This window comes from Geotrypetes seraphini, chromosome 16 (genome assembly GCF_902459505.1).
Source record: "Geotrypetes seraphini chromosome 16, aGeoSer1.1, whole genome shotgun sequence".
NCBI classification, from domain to species: Eukaryota; Metazoa; Chordata; class Amphibia; order Gymnophiona; family Dermophiidae; genus Geotrypetes; species Geotrypetes seraphini.
The window spans coordinates 5,389,669-5,410,139 of NC_047099.1; the positions used below are offsets into that span (position 1 = coordinate 5,389,669).

Sequence of the window (20,471 nt, forward strand, 5' to 3'; positions counted from 1 at the left end):
GAAAAGCTTGAATATAACTTTTATTTTGTAAAATGTAACTTTTTTTGTTACAATGATATGAATACCTTTTAAATAATTGAACTTTGGAATTACTCTGGTTTTTTGCATTAAAACAAAACAAGAAGAAACACAACCCTCTCGGACTGAAACCACAACAGGGTTTCGGAGGTCAGACATGTAGACTTCCCCATACACCATTACAAAACCAGTTTCTACAGTCCGGACTCCTGCCTTGTTTCATGGGGTCCCCTACCGCCGGGGGGGGGGGGGGAGGCACAGTACAAGGCAGCAAGTCACGGCCCCCCTAACACGTCCAGGTTAGAGGCAGCGGATCACTGTGGCAGGTCACTGATGCATAGCTGTATAATCCCTGGAAAGGTGGGGGTTGGGGTGTCCCCCGCCTGAGAGTTCACAGGAAAGAAAGGTTTCCTCATTCTTCCCTTTATTATGGCTTCACCACGGCCAGAGCCGCAACCTTAAGAAATAAACCCACATATTCAAAGTGTCTATTAACAAACAAAAGAAAATCAAATAAATTAAGTTATAAACCATTCTAGAACAGGAACAGGGTGATGGCGGTTCAAGTCGACAGGTGCCGGAGGAGCGCAGTAAAATCCAGAGCGCAGTGAGAGAGCTCAGTCACTCTCTCCGTCACCCCCTGTGTGGCAGCCGGGGAGGGGTAGTGCAGTGCTGCAGTTTTGGCAGCTAAGACTACGCCTTTTAATGCTTCGCAGAGGGCGTTACCGGCGGCAGTAACCCGGGCGCGTGTGCCTGGAGCGGCAGCCAGGCGCGAGAGCGTGTCCCCAACAAAAACCAGCTTGTGGGCAGCCACGATGACACTCTTCCCCTGAGGGACGAAAGTACGCGGTGGCTGGTTGGCACGGATGGCAGCAAGGAAGGCTTCAATGGTGGCCAGTAGCGCTTCGTAGTGGCTTTGGCACTGCCCGGCGTAGAAATGGAGCAGCTGGGTGTCCTCTGCATCTGGGGATATGCTGCTGGCACCAGTCCCATTCCCAGAGATCTGTGGAAGTGGAGAAAGAGGAGAAAGAGGAGTTAGAGAATGATGAGTGGCAATGCTGAGAATGGTGGAGAGAAAGACAGACAAAGGGTTACATCACACTTTTCCATAGTCGTTATTTCAAGAAATGCAAAATAGCCTATTTTTAAATAAATACCCCCCCCCTTCCTGGCTGGCCCAAGGGTATCAGGTGCTCTAGGCAAACGATAAGTTCACCCTCATCAGGAGTGGATCAAAGTCCCATCACTTCCTCCATTCCCCCTCTGTAGTTCAGCCTCTCCTCCCCCCCCCATTGCTGGCATCACCCCTTCATCTTTACCCCCCCCCCCAGTTGGCCTGGAGTTTGGGCACCCTCTGGAAAAATACAAGGGAAATTAATGGAGTTAGGCAGGAAACAGGTCTTCTCACTCAGAGAGCTGCCAAAGGTATCCCAAATAAGAACATAAGAATAGCCTTACTGGGTCAGACAAATGGTCCAGTAGCCCATTCTCACGGTGGACAATCCAGGTCCCTAGTACCTGGACAAAACCCAAGGAGTTTACAGATATTACATAGTAAAGCCTTAAAATATATATATATCGACCCCATATGTCAAATGATTTGAAGCAAAAGGAAAAGGGGGAAAAATATTTAATGAAACAAATAAATTTTGGTAAAGTTTCAAAACTAATTTAAGCTGTAATAGCAACAAATAAACTATGTCTGAATCACTAAATTCATAATGTGTATTGTATGTTAATATAGCTTGAAAATAATATCACTGATTTCCTTAATGAGTGTTAAAGTGAAATCATGGTGGACATATCATCATTTATCCAGACGTCAATCTTTGGAACCTCTTATGATGTTTACCATTCCAAGTTCCTGTCTGGTATATCGTTATAATCATCTATGTCCACCACCTCCTACCTTACTATTAAATTACTAATCAAACTTTACTATCAATAAACCTTATTAAAATATGTACTGTATCAAATTTAGTTTAACGATTCATTTTTATGTTATAATCTTTTAATTCATTTAGGACAATCAACTTCAAACTGAAACTAAACACAGAAAAAACAAAAGTCTTCCTCGCAAGCCCAACGGATAAAATTACCAAAACAACGTTACACATAAAAGATCACGACTACCCGATTACTAAAACAATAAAAATATTGGGAGTCAAATTAGACACACATTTGACAATGGTTGAACACGAATTTAGTGGTAAAAAAGTGTTTCCTGACGTTATGGAAATTAAAGACCATCAAAAAATACTTCGACCCATCATCATTTAGATTACTAGTGCAATCGCTAGTGCTTTCTACTCTGGACTACTGCAATATCATTTATATGGGTATACCCAAAAAAACAGCGAGGAAACTTAGAATTGTCCAGAACACAGCGGTCCGCTTGATATTCGGATTGAAAAAAACCGACCACGTCAGCCCTTACTACAGACTGCTGCACTGGCTGCCAGTCGAGGCACGAATAATATTCAAGTCCTGATGGGCCGCTGCGGGAGCGGACCGCTGGGCGAGATGGACCTCTGGTCTGACCCAGTGGAGGCAACTTCTTATGTTCTTATGTTAAGTTCTCTTGCATATGCTTCAAGCTAGCTCCTTCATATTATACAGTCCCATAAGACAAACCAGAAACTGCAAACTATTTGCATATCCAAACATTACTGGCTGTAAATACAAAACCTTTCTGGACAGAACTTTTATGTACCAAGCAAACAAACAAAAACACTGGCTAGACAACTACATTAATGGAGCTAGACTGACCTACGTCAATTGAATTTAAATTGAATCAGGTTGGGCAGACTGCATGGACCATTCGGGTCTTTATCTGCCGTCATCTACTATGTTACTATGTTACGTTGCTTTTAGAAAAGTCATAAAAACGGCCTTATTCGACAGACATATCACCTAAATATTGACTACTCCAAACTCCACCTCCATTTCTTTTTCCTCGCTGCATTTTTAAGATTCTGTATACTGTAAATTCGCTGTCTATCTACATGTTGTAACTCGCTGATTGTCCAGCTCTCTTTGTTGCGAACTGCCTAGAAGTCGCACGATTGTGGCAGTATAGAAGAATAAAGTTATTATTATTATTAAACTAATCTTCCATTAAGACTTAATAAATAAGAGAAACCATGAAATTCATCTTCCTAAAAAATCTTATAAATATAGTTGATCTTAGTTACGGCTTAAATTAGTTTTGAAACTTTACCAAAATTTATTTGTTTCATTAAATATTTTTCTCCCTTTTTCCTTTGCTACAAAACCCAAGAGTAGCTTATGTGATGCTACTGATCCAGGGCAAGCAGTGGCTTCCACCATGTCTTTCTCAATAACAGACTATGAACTTTTCCTCCAGGAACTTGTCCAAACCTTTCTTAAAACCAGCTACACTTTCCGCTCTTACCTCAACCTCTGGCAACGCGTTCCAGAGCTTAACTATTCTCTGAGTGAAAAAATATTTCCTCGTATTAGTTTTAAAAGTATTTCCCTGTAACTTCATCAAGTGTCCCCTGGTCTTTGTAATTTCTGACGGAGTGAAAAATCAATCCACTAGGAGCTAAGAAGAGGGACTTCAAGGCTGACAGAAATCCGCAGGGTATGATAACTTTCATATCTTCCTCACGGTCAGGGGAAAAGTACTAGTACCCGATGGGCAACATCCGCTGGGCACCAACCCAAAAGCAGCAAGTGAGATCCCAAATGAAATGGAATTTTAAAGAAAGAGTGGAAACACTTATTTACAGCTTCTGCCCCACAATTGGTAAAAATGTTGTCAAATGGGATGAGTGATCCTGGGGCCCTGTAAAGATGTCCTGTACCTGGGAATAACCAAGACCAGGTGCAGGGCATTGCAGGTGGTTCAAAATGCTGTGGCCAGATTGATAACTGGAACATCAAGATATGAGCATATTATGCCATATCTTTGACAACTGCATTGGTTGCCAGTTGTGTTTCCAATTCAATTCAAAGCAAATATGTTATGCCCTCAATTTCTCTATGGTACGATGGCTGAAATTTTTAAGAATATGATGTCTCGTTATCAACCACAAAGATCCCTGCGCTTCAAAAGTGCTGAAAACAAAGGCTAACCTTAAATATTTGGAAACAAAAGCCATGACTTTCACATGTGCAGGAGTCAAGCCATGGAATGGCCTCGTTGGTCAGATTTGAAAATGTGGAGAGAGGAATTCATTTAGAAAAATGTTGCAAACTCAACTATTTGTAGATAAAATTTCTTTGAGCAATTAATTTTATGTAAGACTGAATTGGTCTGTTTTTATTTTTTATCTTGTATAGACTCTTAATATTTTATGTATGTAACTCCTTGTAAACCGTTTTGGAAAAAAATGGTATAAAAATTTTGCAAAAAAATAAAATAAATGTGTTCTGTAGAACAACACATCTATGGGTGACTCTTGCGCAGTTCAGTAGCGGGACACGGTGTCAGGTCAAAAGCGCGCCGGGACAAAGGCGTGCCCAGACAATTGAGCGCAGCGTGGAGGCATGCGCTGCTCTAAATTACTGTTTTTAGGGCTCCGATGGGGGTGTGTGGGGGTGTGTGGGGGGGGGGGGCAACCCCCCACTTTACTTAATAGACATCGTGCCGCGTTGTGGGGGGTTTGGGGGGTTGTAACCCCCCACATTTTACTGAAAACTTCACTTTTTCCCTGTTTTTAGGGAAAAAGTTAAGTTTACAGTAAAATGTGGAGGGTTACAACCCCCCAAACCCCCCATAACGCCGGCGCGATGTCTATTAAGTAAAGTGGGGGGGTTCCCCCCCACGCCCCTCGGTCGGAGCCCTAAAAACAGTAATTTAGAGTGGCGCGCACCTCCGCGCTGCGCTCAATTGTCCGGCTGCGCCTTTGTCTTTCACGTCGTTGTCTATGAACCGCGGGACACACTGAGTAACTCCACTGCCCAATGCCTGGGACCACATTCAGTGTTCCCCCGCTCCTACCTCCCCTGTGAGAAAGTGCACAATTCCAGTACCTGGTTCTCCTCAGACCCCTTGGGCTCCCACACAGCACCATTCTCTGGCGCTCTGGCTGTCACTGCTGACTGATTGTCATTTGGAGGAAGTTCCTGGGGAGCAGGGTTAGGGCCCGCCTGGGGACACAGCCTTTCCGACCCCTAAAACACAAACAGAGGGGAAAAAGAGTCACAAGTGTTCCAGCTTCGGAGCTAATGAGCGAAAAGTGTGTGTATGTAAGTGTATATTTATATGCTCATACTAAGAAGATCCAACCCTTAAAACATAAAAATATCTCCAAACTCATAAAAATAAATGAACAAAAAAAAGTGCTCAGTTAAAGATACTGACAGTGGCGTGACCACACACATCATGGCACTCCCTGCCTACCGCCCTGACATAAATACAAGACTTTACTTATCTTGTTTGATATTGTAGATTGAGTCCCGGCGGGGAGATAAAGGCAATTTCCACTGACAGTATCTGTGCCTTCTCCAAGTTCACAATTCCCAAGCGAAAAATTTGAAAAAGGTCCACAAAGTCACCAAAATGAGTCCATATAGCTCCCAAGGTCCACAATCAGGAAAACGACCAAATTTCTATAGTTGTGGGATCGAATTTGCTTATTGTGGACCTTGGGAGCTATATGGACTACAACTGATAGAAAATACTGTCATTAAAATGATCACTATTGCCTACGATATTAATGTCAAAGACAAACTTCCCAAAAGCAAAAGTGAACCAGAAAACAAGAAAATGAAAAAAGAAAATGAGAAAAGCATTTCTCTAATTCATCAAATAATTAAAATGATCACTAACATGAAGAAATTTGATCACGTCACCCCTTTTACTAAAAAGTGCACACTGGTTGCCAATCCCACACCGAATCGTATATAAAATAGCTATCCTCGCCTTCAAAACCCAAAATACTAAGGGCTCCTTCCTTCTGTTTTTTACCCTCTATGTCTTCTTTTCTTTTAAATTGTAGCCCCCCATACTCTCCTGTTATTTTCACGTTTGTCAAGTATCTGTTAAATGTTTCCCCTCCCTTTTTTTATTATTGTAAAACGCCTAGAATTTATGATTCCGTTTTATCAAAATTTTAATAAACTTGAAACTTGATCAAAGATCCATAACGTCTTGTATTTATTTCAGGGCGGTAGGCAGGGAGTACTATGATGTGTGTGATTACGCCACTGTCAGTATCTTTAACCGAGCACTTTTTTCCCCCGTTTATTTTTATGAGTTTTGAGCTATTTTTATGTTTAAGGGTTGGATCTTCTCAGTATAAGCATTTCACTTTTGAAGATCTACAGATATATTTGATTTTTCTCTTGAGTGTATATTTATATGCAGAAACACTTACACACACACACAAGGGGAGGGGGTGTGGGGGGGAGAGATTCACTAGAACAAGGTGAATTGAAGTACTGCATGATAAAAGTAAAAATTCACCTTCACAAAGAGCAAGTGAGAGCTTCTCACCTTCAGATGGACGTACTCATATTCCTCAGCAGACTTGATCCCCTCATACTCGTTTTGGGGTCTTTCTTCTTTGTTGGAGGGGCCAAAGACAGTGGGTGGAGGGGGTGGCAGAGGACGGTCCTGAATGCTCCCTTTCCTTATGAAGACAGGCGGGGAGGATGTCGTAGCAGCAGTCTCACCAGCACCACGGTCGCCACTGAGTTGCGTAGGGAGCGCAGGCAGTGGCCGACGAGAGAGGCTCTCGCTAGAGGGCAGTCGGGGCCTGTGAACCTGCGCAGGAGGTCTGGAGATAGAGAGACGCCGAAAGCCGGCAGCGCAGAGCTCCTCGGGCTCCTCATCCTGAGCTAGAGCTGGTACATCGTAGATGGAGCTCTCGCCACCAGCCTCTGTCTCCTCCACGGCACAGTCGAGAACATCCTCCGGGGCCTCGTAGAGGTTGTGAATGGCTGGGGCCCTTTTCAGGTTGGAGGGGGTGGCGTAGACATCAGGGTCGTCCTCAGAAGGCGGATCCTGAAAGGCCAACGGTATGTCGTACATGTCTTCTGGGATTTCCTCGGCTGGTGATGGGGATGGGGCAGTCTGAGGGATCACTCGGGCCACCTTCTTAGCAAAGCATGCTGGGATATCATAAGTGTCTCCAGACAATGAGGGTTCTGCCAGTAAGGATGATGGGGTGTCATAGACCTGGTGGAAGGTAGGGGAGAGGAAAGACATGAGAATTACTGGAAATGGGGGGGGGAAGAGAAGGGACTCTATTCAACTCTGTTCTTTTTTCTAGCTGCTCAGATCCTCTTGGTATTCCCCATTTCTTGTCACATTAGGTTGGATGTCATTTCTCATACCATCTTTCTTGTTACTGGTCCCACTCACTGGAACAATCTCCCATTACATTCAAGTTTAGATTTTTCTTTTCCAGAAATTTTAAATGGTCTCAAAACATACTTTTTTTTTTTTTTAATAAAGAATTTGATTCTTAGGCTCTCAGTTTTGGGTCACTTGTCAAGACAGGACATAAGCCTAGCCATACAGGGACAGACTGAAGGTCCATCAAGCATAATATCCTGTTTCCAACCGTGCCCAATCCAAATTACAAGTACCTGGCAAGATCCCAAAGAGTAAAACAGATTTTATACTGCTTATCCTAGGAATAAACAGTGAATTTTCCCAAGCCCATCTTAATAATGGCTTATGGCCTTTTCTTTTAGGAAATTATCCAAACCTTTTTTAAACTCTGCTAAGCTAACTGCTTTTACAGCTTTCTCCATTTCAAATGCAAAGGACAAATCAGGGATTTACAATAGCAAAGCCCTTTTATAGGTCTTCTGTATATCAAATGTATCACATCCTAAATTTTTTCCTTAATGTCAATGTCTTTGGGCTCCTTTTACTAAACAGCGGAAGAGCTTCTTACCATGGGCCTGCGAGGTAAATTCTCCGACGCTTATTCAATTCCTATAAGCGTCAAAACATTTACCTCACCGGCCCGCGGTAAGGTGGTCGTCCACGGTTTAGTAAAACCCAGCGTTTGTCTAGGCTGTCTTGTCTACCCTCGGGTTCAGCATCCCCTCCCCTTCCTACCCATGCCGGTTCCAGCATCTCCCGTTCTCCTCCCTTTCCATTCTACCCCTGGCGTTCATCCTAGTCCCGCTAGCAGTAGCCACAAGCTTTAAAACATTTCTGAAAGAGTTAAACGTTTTTTGAGCGCCAGAGTGAAAGCTTTTATGCCAGAGACTGAGCTAGGGAGCGTGGAGAATTTCTCTGTATGACTCCCGTTAAAAATCTGAGGTTTTTCCTTCCCTCTGGTTTGGCTCGTTTACTTTCCACGAATGGCAATGATATAGGAATGAATGTGGGTTAAAATATTGTAAATTTATCAATTCTGAAGGTGCTGCTCCTTGTTAGGCGCAGTGTGATTTAGAAGCCACAGGTATACGGTCCCCCCACCGTCCCTTCCCCATGCCGCCGCTTTCATTCATACCTGTGCCCTCTCCCTGACAGAAGTGTTATCGTAGAAACTCCAGTGATGCGATTCCTGTTAAGCAGAGGGCGTGGCCCACCAGTGCACCTGAACGCGGGCCTGTACATGAGGGCCCGGCATTACCACCGAGACTGTTTTGGAGCCCCGAGAACAGGTACGAATGAAAGTGGAGGCATAGGGAAGGAAAGGGAAGGTTTGTGCTGCTGCAGGGTGACTCTTGGGGGATAGGGAGGGGAAGGAGCGATGCTGGAACTGGCATGAGTGGGTAGGGAAGGCTGGTACCCTTATCGGTCCCCCAAAACTTCTGACCTTACAAATGACAAAAACTTTTGGGGCCTACACTCAAGCTTATATGGCAAGTCATATTTCTCTTTTTAATATTTTTTTTCTTACATTGTACCTGCAATTAAAGCATGCACAGATTCTTCAAAACCACATTGTTACATGAACAACAAGCCAGAGGAACCACCATCTTGACGTCCGGCCCATCACCTAACCCTGCGTCTCACCTCCTGGCTTATGTGGGCCTCAGGCTGTCCGCCACTGCCTCGGGGCACTCTGTAAGTGTCATCCTGAGGGGCAGAGTCCACAGCTACTGCGGGCGTGGAGGGACAGATCCTGGCCGTTGGTGGGACAGTGTGCGCCTGGCAAAGAGACACAAAGCAGAGGTTTGAAAGCTTGCTGGCCAACACAGGAAACTAGCATCGGATAATTCCAATTCCTCCATTCAGCTACGGCATCCCCATCCTCGCTGGATCCTGGAGACTCCCCCTCCTCCCCAGAAAGACTTGCATAATAAACTGGGATCTGGATTAGCACAAGTGTAGAGTAGGATGAGAATGGATTTTGGGGCGCAGCATAAGGAGTGGAAATGTCCTATAAAGTTTTTACATAAAAGTCCTTTTATTCATGCACAAACTCAACGACTCGACATGTACATGATTCGGCCAAGTCGGCCTGCTTCAGGAGTCTTGAAAATGAATTAATTTACCCTCAAATGCAAGGACTTCCTAGTCAGGGATATAATATTGGACCTTCATGGTAAATTCATGGCCAAAACATGTACACGTCGCGTCGTTGAGTTTTGTGGATTTGGTTCTCCTGTTCTTTATTCTAATGGATTTTGGGGTACACAAGGGAACTGGAATGCATCACTAGGGTTTTGGACTGGGAAGGGAGCACGACTAGGAATAGGGGTTAAGGGTATGGAGGGAAGGAAGGGGTATGGCTGGCAACTACCACTTACCATATGAAAGGCATATGCAGTGTTGTACATTTTGACATTTATAGAAGGTCCCTCCTCGGAAGAGCTTACGATCTAACTTGGACAAACAAGACATGACAGAGAGTGGGGGATGCAGAACCCAAGGTGAGAGGAGTTAGGAATCAAAAGCAGTCTCGAAGAGGTGGGTTTTTAACTGGGCCTTGAACACTGCCAGAGACGGAGCCCGCCATAAGGATTCGGGCAACTTGTTCCAAGCATTTGGCACGGCAAGGCAAAAAGGATAGAGTTGGCAGCCGACGAGAAGGACACAGAAATGAGGGACTTACCAGCTCAGCGGAGCTCACGGGGAGTGGGGGGAATCATAGGGGTTAATATTTGGGTAGATGGGACTCAGAAAAGTTTTTGAATTGGGGTAGGTGAAATATGACATTCTACCCTTCCTTGCATGGCCTCACCTTGTGTCTTCCGATCTGTGTTCGACTCTCCCCCGCCACTTCCATCTCTGCGTCTGGAAACAGATACTCGTTCTCCTTGGCGCCAGAGGTGCTCTGCCTGTGGGCTGGTGGCATCTGGTACAGCTCCATAGTCTTGCCAGCTGCTTGCACACCTGGTTCCCAGCAATGCCCTGGCATGTCCAGCCGTGGAGGCACCTGGTACACAGTCTGTGTGTCCATCAACGGCCGGGGGGGAGGGGAACGGTGCCCGCTCCCCGGATCCCTTCGCGCACAGTGGAAGCCGCCTGCTCCAGTCCCCTCTAGCAGTTTGACCCGGTTCCCAGGGACAATGCCTCGCCGGCCATGGAGCGAGCAAAGCCACCAGCCCCTCAGCCCAGCCGTGTCACGTTCCACCACCATCATAATGTCACCTTTCCGGAAAGAGAGTTCTTCAGCTGTTTCTGCAGCATTGTCATAAATAGCCTTTGCCAGCTGCGTCTGCATGAACATGAGAGAGAGAGAGAGAAAGATGATCTCAGCATATGCGACCCCCAGTTATGTGTCTGCCAACACCCCCTAAACATGAGTGGATCCAACTGTTTCTGAAATGCCTTCTACACAGATTCCTTCTTCGAAACCTATGCACAGACCTCTATAACCAGAGCCATATACAGAGACCCCCTCCCCCAACCAACTTTATTCAGCAATTCATACCACAGCTTTACATATACAAACACTCCATAAAGAAACCTGGATACTCAGATCCTCGCATGAATTCCACTTGCTGCCCCTGCATAAAGAGCCTCCCCGCCATAACCCTTCCATGGAAGCAACCCATATGGACAGATACCCTCCCCCCCCCAGAACAGCTTTATACACAGACCTCATATACTGCTCTGTGTACCCAAACCCTACGTAATCCTGCCAATGCAGACCTTAAAATGCACAGGTTCCAACATCCTTCGCCCCTTGAAATGCCTTTACAAGCCCACCGGAGCCAGCTCTGCATGCACTGCCCACCCCCCACTAACTCGCAGCGTTACCATCTTCGCCTTTGTCCTGATCGTGTCACTGTCCCTTTAAGCCAGGAGGAATATGTGGCTCAGTGACGTCACCCTCTCCTATTCTTCCCTCCAAGAGACCGTTTAAAGGGACAGCAGCCTGTTTCCCCCCCCCCTCCCCCACCCCAGAGATCAAGGGTCGGGGTGGGGGGTTAGAGTAAGAAACAAAAAGTAGAACTTATACTGCCTGGAGGAACTTCTCCACCCCAATACTTACTGCCATGCCTTTGGTCCCAGTATGCCCAGTTCTCCTAAGTGGGAGGATCCTGGATAGTGGCAGCTGGATGTGGCTCCTCGGATTCTTCCCCTGTCTTCTCAGGGTGACTGGGAAATGTTCTCCTATGGGGTCTCCCAGCTCAGCTCCAGATCCCCCCCACAAAAAGGAGCCTCGTGCTGGTTTATCACAAGGGAGACCCCCCCCCCCCAAAAAAAAAAAGTCAGCAGAAGAGCAGACCCTGAAAAATGCTGTCAGTTGCTTGCAGCTAAAATTAGAAACTCAGGAAGAACTAGAAAGGTTTGGAAATGCAGAAAGATATTAAATAAAGGAAAGCATCAGACGCAAAAGCTTCAGTTTCGGTTTCTGCAAACATAAACAAGCAAAGAAGAGCAAAGCCGAAGAAGGCCGAAACATCAAGAGCTGGTCACCAAAGAACCCCAACAGTTGTCCCCTTTCCTGGTTACAAACGACCTCCAGAGAATCAGGTCGAGCCACAACTCTTCAGACACTCTGTGCCCAAAATAAAGGTTCAATTATGGATCCAGCTCCAACCAGTTAAGAGAACAAATAAATCTCAGCAAAGAGTCACATGGAAGAGAAGAAACCCAAACCCGACGTCCCTCTCCCTGGAGGAAGAGACTCCTGCAGAGCGGAGCTGCCTGGTTGGGGACCCCCTGACTCCCCCCCTCCGGGGGCTCTGCCCTGTGGGAGGAGGGCAAGGAGATGCAGAGAAGGGAGGTGCGGGTGGGATAGTGACAATAAAGAGTTTCAGATGAAAATGTGCTGTTCCACAACAATCAGGCAGTTTTTGGCCCACAGGCTCAGCCTTTCCCCTCCCTCCTCTGGGTCCTAAAGGCCTGTCACTGCATGTCCTGACTGTACAGTGCAACCTCTGCTTATGCCACACACCCTTCAGTACGAATTACACCTTAAGAGTAAAACCCTATAACTTTATCTTAAGGAGAAAAAGCCCTTTCTCCTCGTGTCCCCCATACACAAGTTACACTGTATAACTTTATAATCCCCTTCCTCCACTGTCTCGGTATATGAGTTACATCATATAACTTTATATCAAGCTGGTTTTAAGAAAGGTTGGGACAGGTTCCTGGAGGGAAAGTCCATAGTCTGTTATTGACAAAGACATGGGGGAAGCCACTGCTTGCCCTGAATCGGTAGCATGGAATATTGCTACTCGTTGGGATATTGGAATCTTGCTATTCCTTGGGATTCTGCATGGAATATTGCTACTCTTTGGGATTCCAGAATCTTGCTATTCCATGGGATTCTGCATGGAATGCTGCTACTCTTTGGGATTCTGAAATTTTGCTATTCCTTGGGATTCTGCATAGAATGTTGCTACTTTTTGGAATTTCAGAATTTTGCTATTCCTTGGGATTGTGCATGGAATGTTGCTACTCTTTGGGATTCTGGAATTTTGCTATTCCTTGGGATTCTGCATGGAATATTGCTACTCGTTGGGATATTGGAATTTTGCTATTCCTTGGGATTCTGCATAGAATATTGCTACTCTTTGGGATTCTAGAATTTTGCTATTCCTTGGGATTCTGCATGGAATATTGCTACTCTTTGGGATTCTAGAATCTTACTACTCTTTGGGATTCCAGAATCTTGCTATTCCATGGGATTCTGCATGGAATGCTGCTACTCTTTGGGATTCTGAAATTTTGCTATTCCTTGGGATTCTGCATGGAATGTTGCTACTCTTTGGGATTTCGGAATCTTGCTTTTCCTTGGGATTCTGCATGAATGTTGCTACTTTTTGGGATTTCAGAATCTTGCTATTCCTTGGGATTCTGCATGGAATGTTGCAACTCTTTGAAATTCTAGAATCTTGCTGCTCTTTGGGATCGTAGAATCTTGCTACTCTTTGGGATTTCGGAATCTTGCTATTCCTTGGGATTCTGCATGGAATCTTGCTACTCTTTGGGATTCTGGAATCTTTCTATTCCTTGGGATTCTGCATGGAATGTTGCTACTCTTTGGGATTTTGGAATCTTGCTATTCCTTGGGATTCTGCATGGAATGTTGCTACTCTTTGGGATTTCGGAAACTTGCTTTTCCTTGGGATTCTGCATGGAATGTTGCTACTCTTTGGGATTCTGGAATTTTGCTATTCCTTGGGATTGTGCATGGAATGTTGCTACTCTTTGGGATTCTGGAATTTTGCTATTCCTTGGGATTCTGCATGGAATGTTGCTACTGTTTTGGATTCTGGAATTTTGCTATTCTTTGGGATTCTGCATGGAATGTTGCTACTCTTTGGGATTCCGGAATCTTGCTATTTCAAGGGATTCCGCATGGAATGTTGCTACTCCTTGGGTTTTGACCAGGTACTAGGGACCTGGATTGGCCACCGTGAAAACAGGCTTGATGGACCATTGTTCTGATCCAATAAGGCCGCAAACGCTGCTGCAAGACAGAGGAGGGAGCCGGCAAGACGGTAAATACCTGGGGCAGCAGAGGAAAACGCTACATCACCCTCGACCGGGGCCACACAAAATACTTCACGGGGCCGCAGGTTGGACAGCCCTGCAGTAAGGCTATTCTTATGTTCTTTCTTTTTATGAAGCTGCATTAGCGTTTTTTATCGCTGGCCGTGGCGGTACAATCTCTGATGCACATAGACCCCCCCCTTTACAAAAACGCATTCTGATGTTTCATAGACTTCCTATGAGCGTTGGGAGCAGCGCAGAGCATTCAGCGCGATATCCTGAGCTATAAAACGCTTCCGCGGTTTTGTAAAAGTGTGTGTGTGGGGGGGGGGGGGTGAGGAGAACTCCTATTAACATTGGAACTTGTACCGCCTCGGCTGGTGATAAAAAATGCTAATGCGGCTTCATAAAAGGAGTTTTCTATATCGTTCTCCCAGGGGAGCTCAGAATAGTTTACATGAATTTAATGAGTTATACTGATTAACGTTATACTAAGAATAAAACAACCTCTCCTTTCACTGTCCCTCATTCATGAGTTATGGTGTATAACTGTATATTAACAATATAACGCCCTCCCCCACCACTGCTTCCCATGCACGGGTTACACCACATAATCTTATATTAAAGGTCCTTCATACCTGAGTTATCCTCTATAATAAAATCCTAAGCACACATGCGCACTTACAATGGCGTGATCCCTGACAGCATGATTTGTGACTCCGTGGCCGTGTTTGATTTGCGGCTTGCGGCGCTTGCGGCAATTTGAGCGGTGGCGAGAGCAATGGCAGGAGGGTGTCCTTTGAGATGCTGCGAGGTGTCCGGCTGCTACTGCTGCACAGGGAAGTGGAGGGGGGAGGGAAAAGGGGCTGCTATGGGGGGAGGGATGTGCTGGGGCAGGCAGCAATCTTGGTTTGCTTGGGGGGCCAGAGAGAGATAGGCAGGGGGCCAGGGAGAGAGACAGACAGACAAGGGGCCAGGGAGAGACACTGACAGAAAGAATGACAAACAGACAGGGGGCCAGAGAGACAGACAGAAAGACAGACAGACAAGGGGCCAGGGAGAGACACTGACAAAAAGAATGACAGACAGGGGGCCAGAGAGACAGACAGACAGACAGTGGCCAAGGAGCGAGAAAGAATGAAAGACAGATAGATAGGGGGCCAGGGAGAGACACAGACAGAAAGAATTACAGACAGACAGGGGGCCTGAGAGACAGACAGAAAGACAGACAGACAGACAGCGGCCAAGGAGAGAGAAAGAAAGACAGACAGGGGGCCAGGGAGAGACACAGACAGAAAGAATTACAGACAGACAGGGGGCCTGAGAGACAGAAAGCAGCCAAGGAGAGAGAGACAGAAAGAAAGAAAGACAGACAGACAGACAGCGGCTAAGGAGACAGAGAGACAGAAAGACAGACAGACACATCTATTCTAGCATCTGTTAATGTAACGGGCTTAAAGACTAGTACTGTATAATTTTATATTAAGGATATTTATTTATTGGGATTTATGAACTGCCTTTTCCCCCCTTTTACAAAACTGTGAAACGTTTTTTAGTGCAGGCCGGCGCGCTGAATGCTCTGCACTGCTTCCGACACACATAGGAACTCTATGAGTGTCAGGAGCAGCGCAGAATATTCAGCACGCTGGCCTGTGCCTCAAACCAATTTTGCAGTTATGAAGAGATTCACCCAAGGCAGTGTACAGCAGGTATAATTCAACATAAAATCTGCAATTTTGTTGATAGCATGACAGTAGGAAAAAGACCATAGATACAATGAATGAGGTAAAGTCAAAATCCTTGAAACAGTTTCAAAAATATACTTATAACAGCCCCGAAATTCAAATAAGAGAGATATAAAATTATGAAACACCTAATAAGCACACATTAGAATATTCACATAACACAGATATGACACTAATGCTTTTCTACAATGCAGCTTATCATGTTGCTGAGGGGCCACGGGCAAATATTAGATGGGGACAGAGTCCATGAAGATAAACAGAGGAGTGGCTAGACTCAAGGCCGTTTTAATGATCCCTTCTTCACATAATTCTTTTATATTTTAAGAATGATGATTATTTGATCAATCCTGTTCTAATTACATTATTTTGTGTTTTCTTTCATTGTCTTATCTTTATTTAAAATTGTATTTCTTCCCTTCTTTCCCTTTGTTTAACTATGCTTGAATTTATTGTTTTTTAGTTATTACTTAAATATATTGTCTGCATTGTAATATAATATATTGTTACTGTATTTTAGATTTATATTGTAAATTTTAAATGTACATCGCTTAGAATATTTGATTAAGCGATTTATCAAGTCCCATAATAAACTTGAAACTTGAAACTTGAGCTGATTGTGTTACCGTGTGTGGGCCTTTGCGCTCAGGTCCACTCAGCGGCAGCTGGTGGGGTCAAAAGATAAAAGTGAAAGGACTCTATGGGGTCCTTTAATTAAGGCGCTAACCAATTTAACTAACTGATTTAGTCCACGCTAAAGTTTCTCGCACACTAAATGCTAAGACGCTCATAGAATATATAGTGCCTTAGCATTTAGCACACCTTAATAAAAAGACCCCTATATTAGGCTTGGATTTACATATGTGATGGTTTTTTTTTACCTTGAGGCTGATGTTTCCTCCCTCCCTCCCTCTTCCTGCCACACAGAAACTACCTGATCTACTCTTCACCTTCTCTAGAAATGACCAATGATCTTCCATTGTAACCCACCGTTTATAATCCACCTTGAACCGCAAGGTAATGGCGGAATAGAAATCTCTAAGCTACAAATTCCCCATACCTCTCCACTGCATACCTTTAAAGGGCCAATCCTCGCCCGCAGCCAGCAGCGTAACTAACATGCTCTGCTTGCACCAGCCCCACAGCTTTCCTTCTGACACAACTTCCTGTTTCTGCAGAGGCGGAGCGCACTAGAAGGGAGGCTGAGGGGCCGGCATGAGCAGCGCTTATCCGTCACGCTGCCGGCTGCCAGTGAAGATCGGCTCTTTGAAAGGCAGGCGGCGGCAGCAGGAGCATCAGGGGATAGACCGGGACGCCTTGCCTCGCTTGGGTGGGAGAAGACCATCTGCCCACCCAACTGGGGGCACAGGCCCACCCAGAATTGGGGATCTGGCTATGCCCCTGGGGCCAGATTCTGCAAATGGTGCCTAAAAAAAAATCACCTGTCAATCACGTTATGGCACCGTTTGGAGAATCATAGCTACAGTTAAACATAGGTACCAGTAATGCAGGTCAGGGTTTGAAGGCTTACATTCCCAGAGCCTGTGTTTGACATGAATCGTGTCTACAGAAGGGTCTAGTAACGCCAAAGGTCATTTCTGGCATAAACTGTGCCTCCATTTAAAAAAAAAATTACATTTAAATTGTTTTTAAACAATGTGTTCAATTGCTACGCCAATTAACACCTAGCAAAACAATGCCTAACTTATTTAGAGAATTTGGGCCCCAGTGGGTAGCAAGATGGTCCTGGTGCAGAATGAGTGTATAGTCAATCACCCTATGTATTAAAAGCTTGGATAAAGAGCCAGGCCTTCACCTGCTTCCTGAGTTAGAAGTAGCCCTTCTGGGAGTAAATTCCAAAGCATGGGAGCTACTCCTGAAAAGGCTCGGTGGCGGATCTCACATCGTACAATTTCTTTTGATGGGGGATATGCCCTCCCTTTGAGGATATGTCCGGGGGTCCAGACGGCTTTTCAAAACACGGCACTTTCTCCGGGTTTTGACAAGCTTCCGAAGCCAGGACGGCATCCGCGTGACATCACACGTGGAGGCCGCATTACCGTAAGGATGTGCTGAGACTGGAGTCGGTCCAGAGAATGGCCACCAGGATGGTCTCGGGACTCAAGGATCTCCTGTACGAGGAACGGCTGGATAAATTAAAGCTATACTCACTCGAGGAACGCAGAGAGAGGGGTGACATGATCGAGACGTTCAAGGATCTCACGGGCCGCATTGAGGCGGAGGAAGATATCTTCTTTTTCAAGGGTCCAGCGGCAACAAGGGGGCATCCGTGGAAAATCAGGGGCGGGAAACTGCACGGGGACACCAGGAAATTCTTTTTCACTGAAAGGGTGATTGATCGCTGGAATAGTCTTCCACTTCAGGTGCCTGATTTTAAGGCCAAATGGGATAGACACGTGGGATCTATTCACAGAGAAAGGTAGGGGAGGGTCTTTGGGGTGGGCAGACTAGATGGGCCGTGGCCCTTATCTGCCGTCTATTTCTATGTTTCTATGACATCATTGCATCGCCTGCGCAGATGCTGTTAAGGTGGTGGGGCTGGGGGCAGAACGGAGCAGGCCTAGGGGCGTGGCCATGGGAACGGACTTTCCTTCGGGAAAATCTGGTGACTCTAATACTACTCCTAGTATTAATTATTTCTATAGCACTACCAAATGTACGCAGCGGTGTACAGAGTCACGAAGGAGGAAGTCCCTGCTCAAAGGAGCTTACAATTGAAACAGACAAGACAGGCAAACAGGATGCCACGGATAGTTATCGCCCTGTCGCCCTTCTTCCATTTCTAGGCGTTTTTGGCTTGACGAGAATGGGGTATAAAAATAGACGACTTAGTGGTCAAACGGCTGGATGCAGAAGTAGATGATTCTCAAACACATATCTATTTTGGACATATTTTTCGAGAATGGACTTTGGACGACTAGCGCTTTAGATCCAAAATGGACTTAGATGGTTTTTTTGTATTTTGCCGCTCAATGCTGATAATATCAAATGGAATAGATAAAATAAAGGCCTGGGCTGCATCCGACAAAGTCAAACTAAAGGCAGACAACACTGTACACACAGTTCCCTCCTCTGTAACTCTGACCTCAGGATCCACACTGGATATCAACAATAAAAAAAATCAATCAATAAATCATCTTATTCACATTCAAGATACCCTGACCAACTTGCAGATGAAATTAAAAAAAAAAAGGCCTCAACATTTTTCGAAACTTTAACCGGTCAGAACAGGTCCCTCAGGATGCCGGGATGATAATTCCATAATTTCACTCCTGCCACAGATATCATTGCTGTTCTACATTGAACATATCGGATAACATTTTCCTGCATAGAGATCAGTCTCCTAGTCCCTTCTGACCTCAACGCCCTCCCTGGCTGATACACCTCCCACAAATTCCGATAGTTCACTGGCACCTAGCCATACAAACTCTGATGAATTACTGATAACATCTTAAAATGTAGCTTATACATAAGAACTGCCATCTCCAGATCAGACCCTGGGTCCATCAAGTCCGGTGATCCGCTCACGCTGAGGCCCAGCCAGGTGTAACCTGGCAAAAAACTTAGTCATTCGTATCCCTTTAAGCGCCTTCCGAGGAGATGTGCATCTAACTTGCCCTGAAATCCTAGAACGGTGGGTTCCGCAGCAACCTTCACCGGGAGAGCGTTCCAGGTGTCCACCACTTGCTGTGTGAAGCAGAACTTCCTGGCATTTGTCCTGGGCTTGTCCCCCCCTCAACTTCAGTCCATGACCTCTTGTCCTAGTCACATTGGACATCGTAAATAACTTTTTATCCTGCTCTATCTTGTCGATTCCTTTTATTATTTTAAAAGTGTCAATCAGATCCCCTCGCAGTCTCCTCTTCTCAAGGGAGAACAGTCCCAGTTTTCTAAGTCGTTCTTTCTAGTTCAAGTTCTCCATACCTTTTACCAGCTTCGTTGCTCGCCTCTGCACCCTCTCCAGCAGTTTTATATCCTTCTTTAGGTAGGGAGACCAGTGTTCTGTAATTCCTTATATTGTAATTAGGCATTATGCGACTCAGAAATACCCTTCTTATAATCTTGTCATTACAAGAGGTTCCTCGAGAGAACGTTTACATTTCAGGCCGCCAAATTGAATATATGGCTCGGCAAAATGATGTTAGAAGCTTCTTCTTATTTAGATTTTAGAAAATTGCTGATATCTTAACGTTCTTTGCTCTTTTTAACATATCTTTCCAATTTTATTCACATGTTTATTTTACCTTGATGTATTTATTAGAATTGTATGTATTGCTTTCCTGTTGTTAGCCGCTTAGAAGCTTCACGGTATGGTGACATAAATAAATTATTATTATGATGATGATGATGATGTAAGGGCTGCATTCACAGACTGGATGGACCATTTGGTCTTTATCTGCTGTCATGCAGGTGGCCGTCCTTCCACAAGCGAGGCGTTTTAGTGGCCCCTTCGATGAGGCCTTCACTCGCTTGTTGTAACAGCCCCCTCTCCTCACTGTCTCTCGTACATGAATGAAAGTGTACGATTTCATAATAAGGATAAAATGCCCTCTTCCCTCACTATCCTTCATGGGTTACACCGTATAACTTTATATTAAGGCTAAAGTGTCCTTGCCCTCACTGTCCCTCATTCACAAGTTACACTGTATAAAGTACTCTGTCATCCTGTCTGTGTTTTGTTTTTTTATTCTGACCAGTGAGGTGTGTTTTCACTGGAAGGATTTCTCTGCTCGATGTGGTAGAGAGGAGTTTCCCTTGAGGATTTCCTCTGGTGTTCCCTCACCACAACACCTACACAATTAACAGATCACCGTGTCCATAGCTACGGACTAATCACTCGGAATGGGTGTGTGTTT

The 20,471-nt window shown here is 45.1% G+C and overlaps 1 protein-coding gene across 4 annotated transcripts; it reads right to left on the reverse strand.

Annotated features, from left to right (window-relative positions):
* Positions 1-12,204, reverse strand: EFS (embryonal Fyn-associated substrate). 4 transcript variants are annotated; one of them, XM_033923025.1, is made up of 6 exons: positions 11,400-12,204; positions 10,143-10,619; positions 8,972-9,106; positions 6,485-7,168; positions 5,020-5,160; positions 1-1,021 (listed from the first exon to the last, which is right to left on the reverse strand). In XM_033923025.1, the coding sequence occupies exons 1-6, from the start codon at positions 11,403-11,405 to the stop codon at positions 581-583; spliced, it is 1,884 nt and encodes a 627-aa protein (XP_033778916.1). In that variant the 5' UTR covers positions 11,406-12,204; the 3' UTR covers positions 1-580. The 4 variants fall into 4 exon arrangements, with proteins under 4 accessions (XP_033778916.1, XP_033778917.1, XP_033778915.1 ...); XM_033923026.1 differs by lacking the exon at positions 11,400-12,204 and adding an exon at positions 11,165-11,193; XM_033923024.1 differs by lacking the exon at positions 11,400-12,204 and adding an exon at positions 11,057-11,193.
* Between the last annotated feature and the right edge of the window lie 8,267 nt (positions 12,205-20,471).

Coding starts and splice junctions, on each gene's coding strand:
- EFS (XM_033923024.1), bottom strand. CDS start 11,080: ATGTTGGAACCTGTGCATTTTAAG. Junction 9,107..10,142: donor CACAGATCGGAAGACACAAG/GTGAGGCCATGC, acceptor TCTCTTTGCCAG/GCGCACACTGTCCCACCAAC. Junction 5,161..6,484: donor ATGAGTACGTCCATCTGAAG/GTGAGAAGCTCT, acceptor TTTGTGTTTTAG/GGGTCGGAAAGGCTGTGTCC.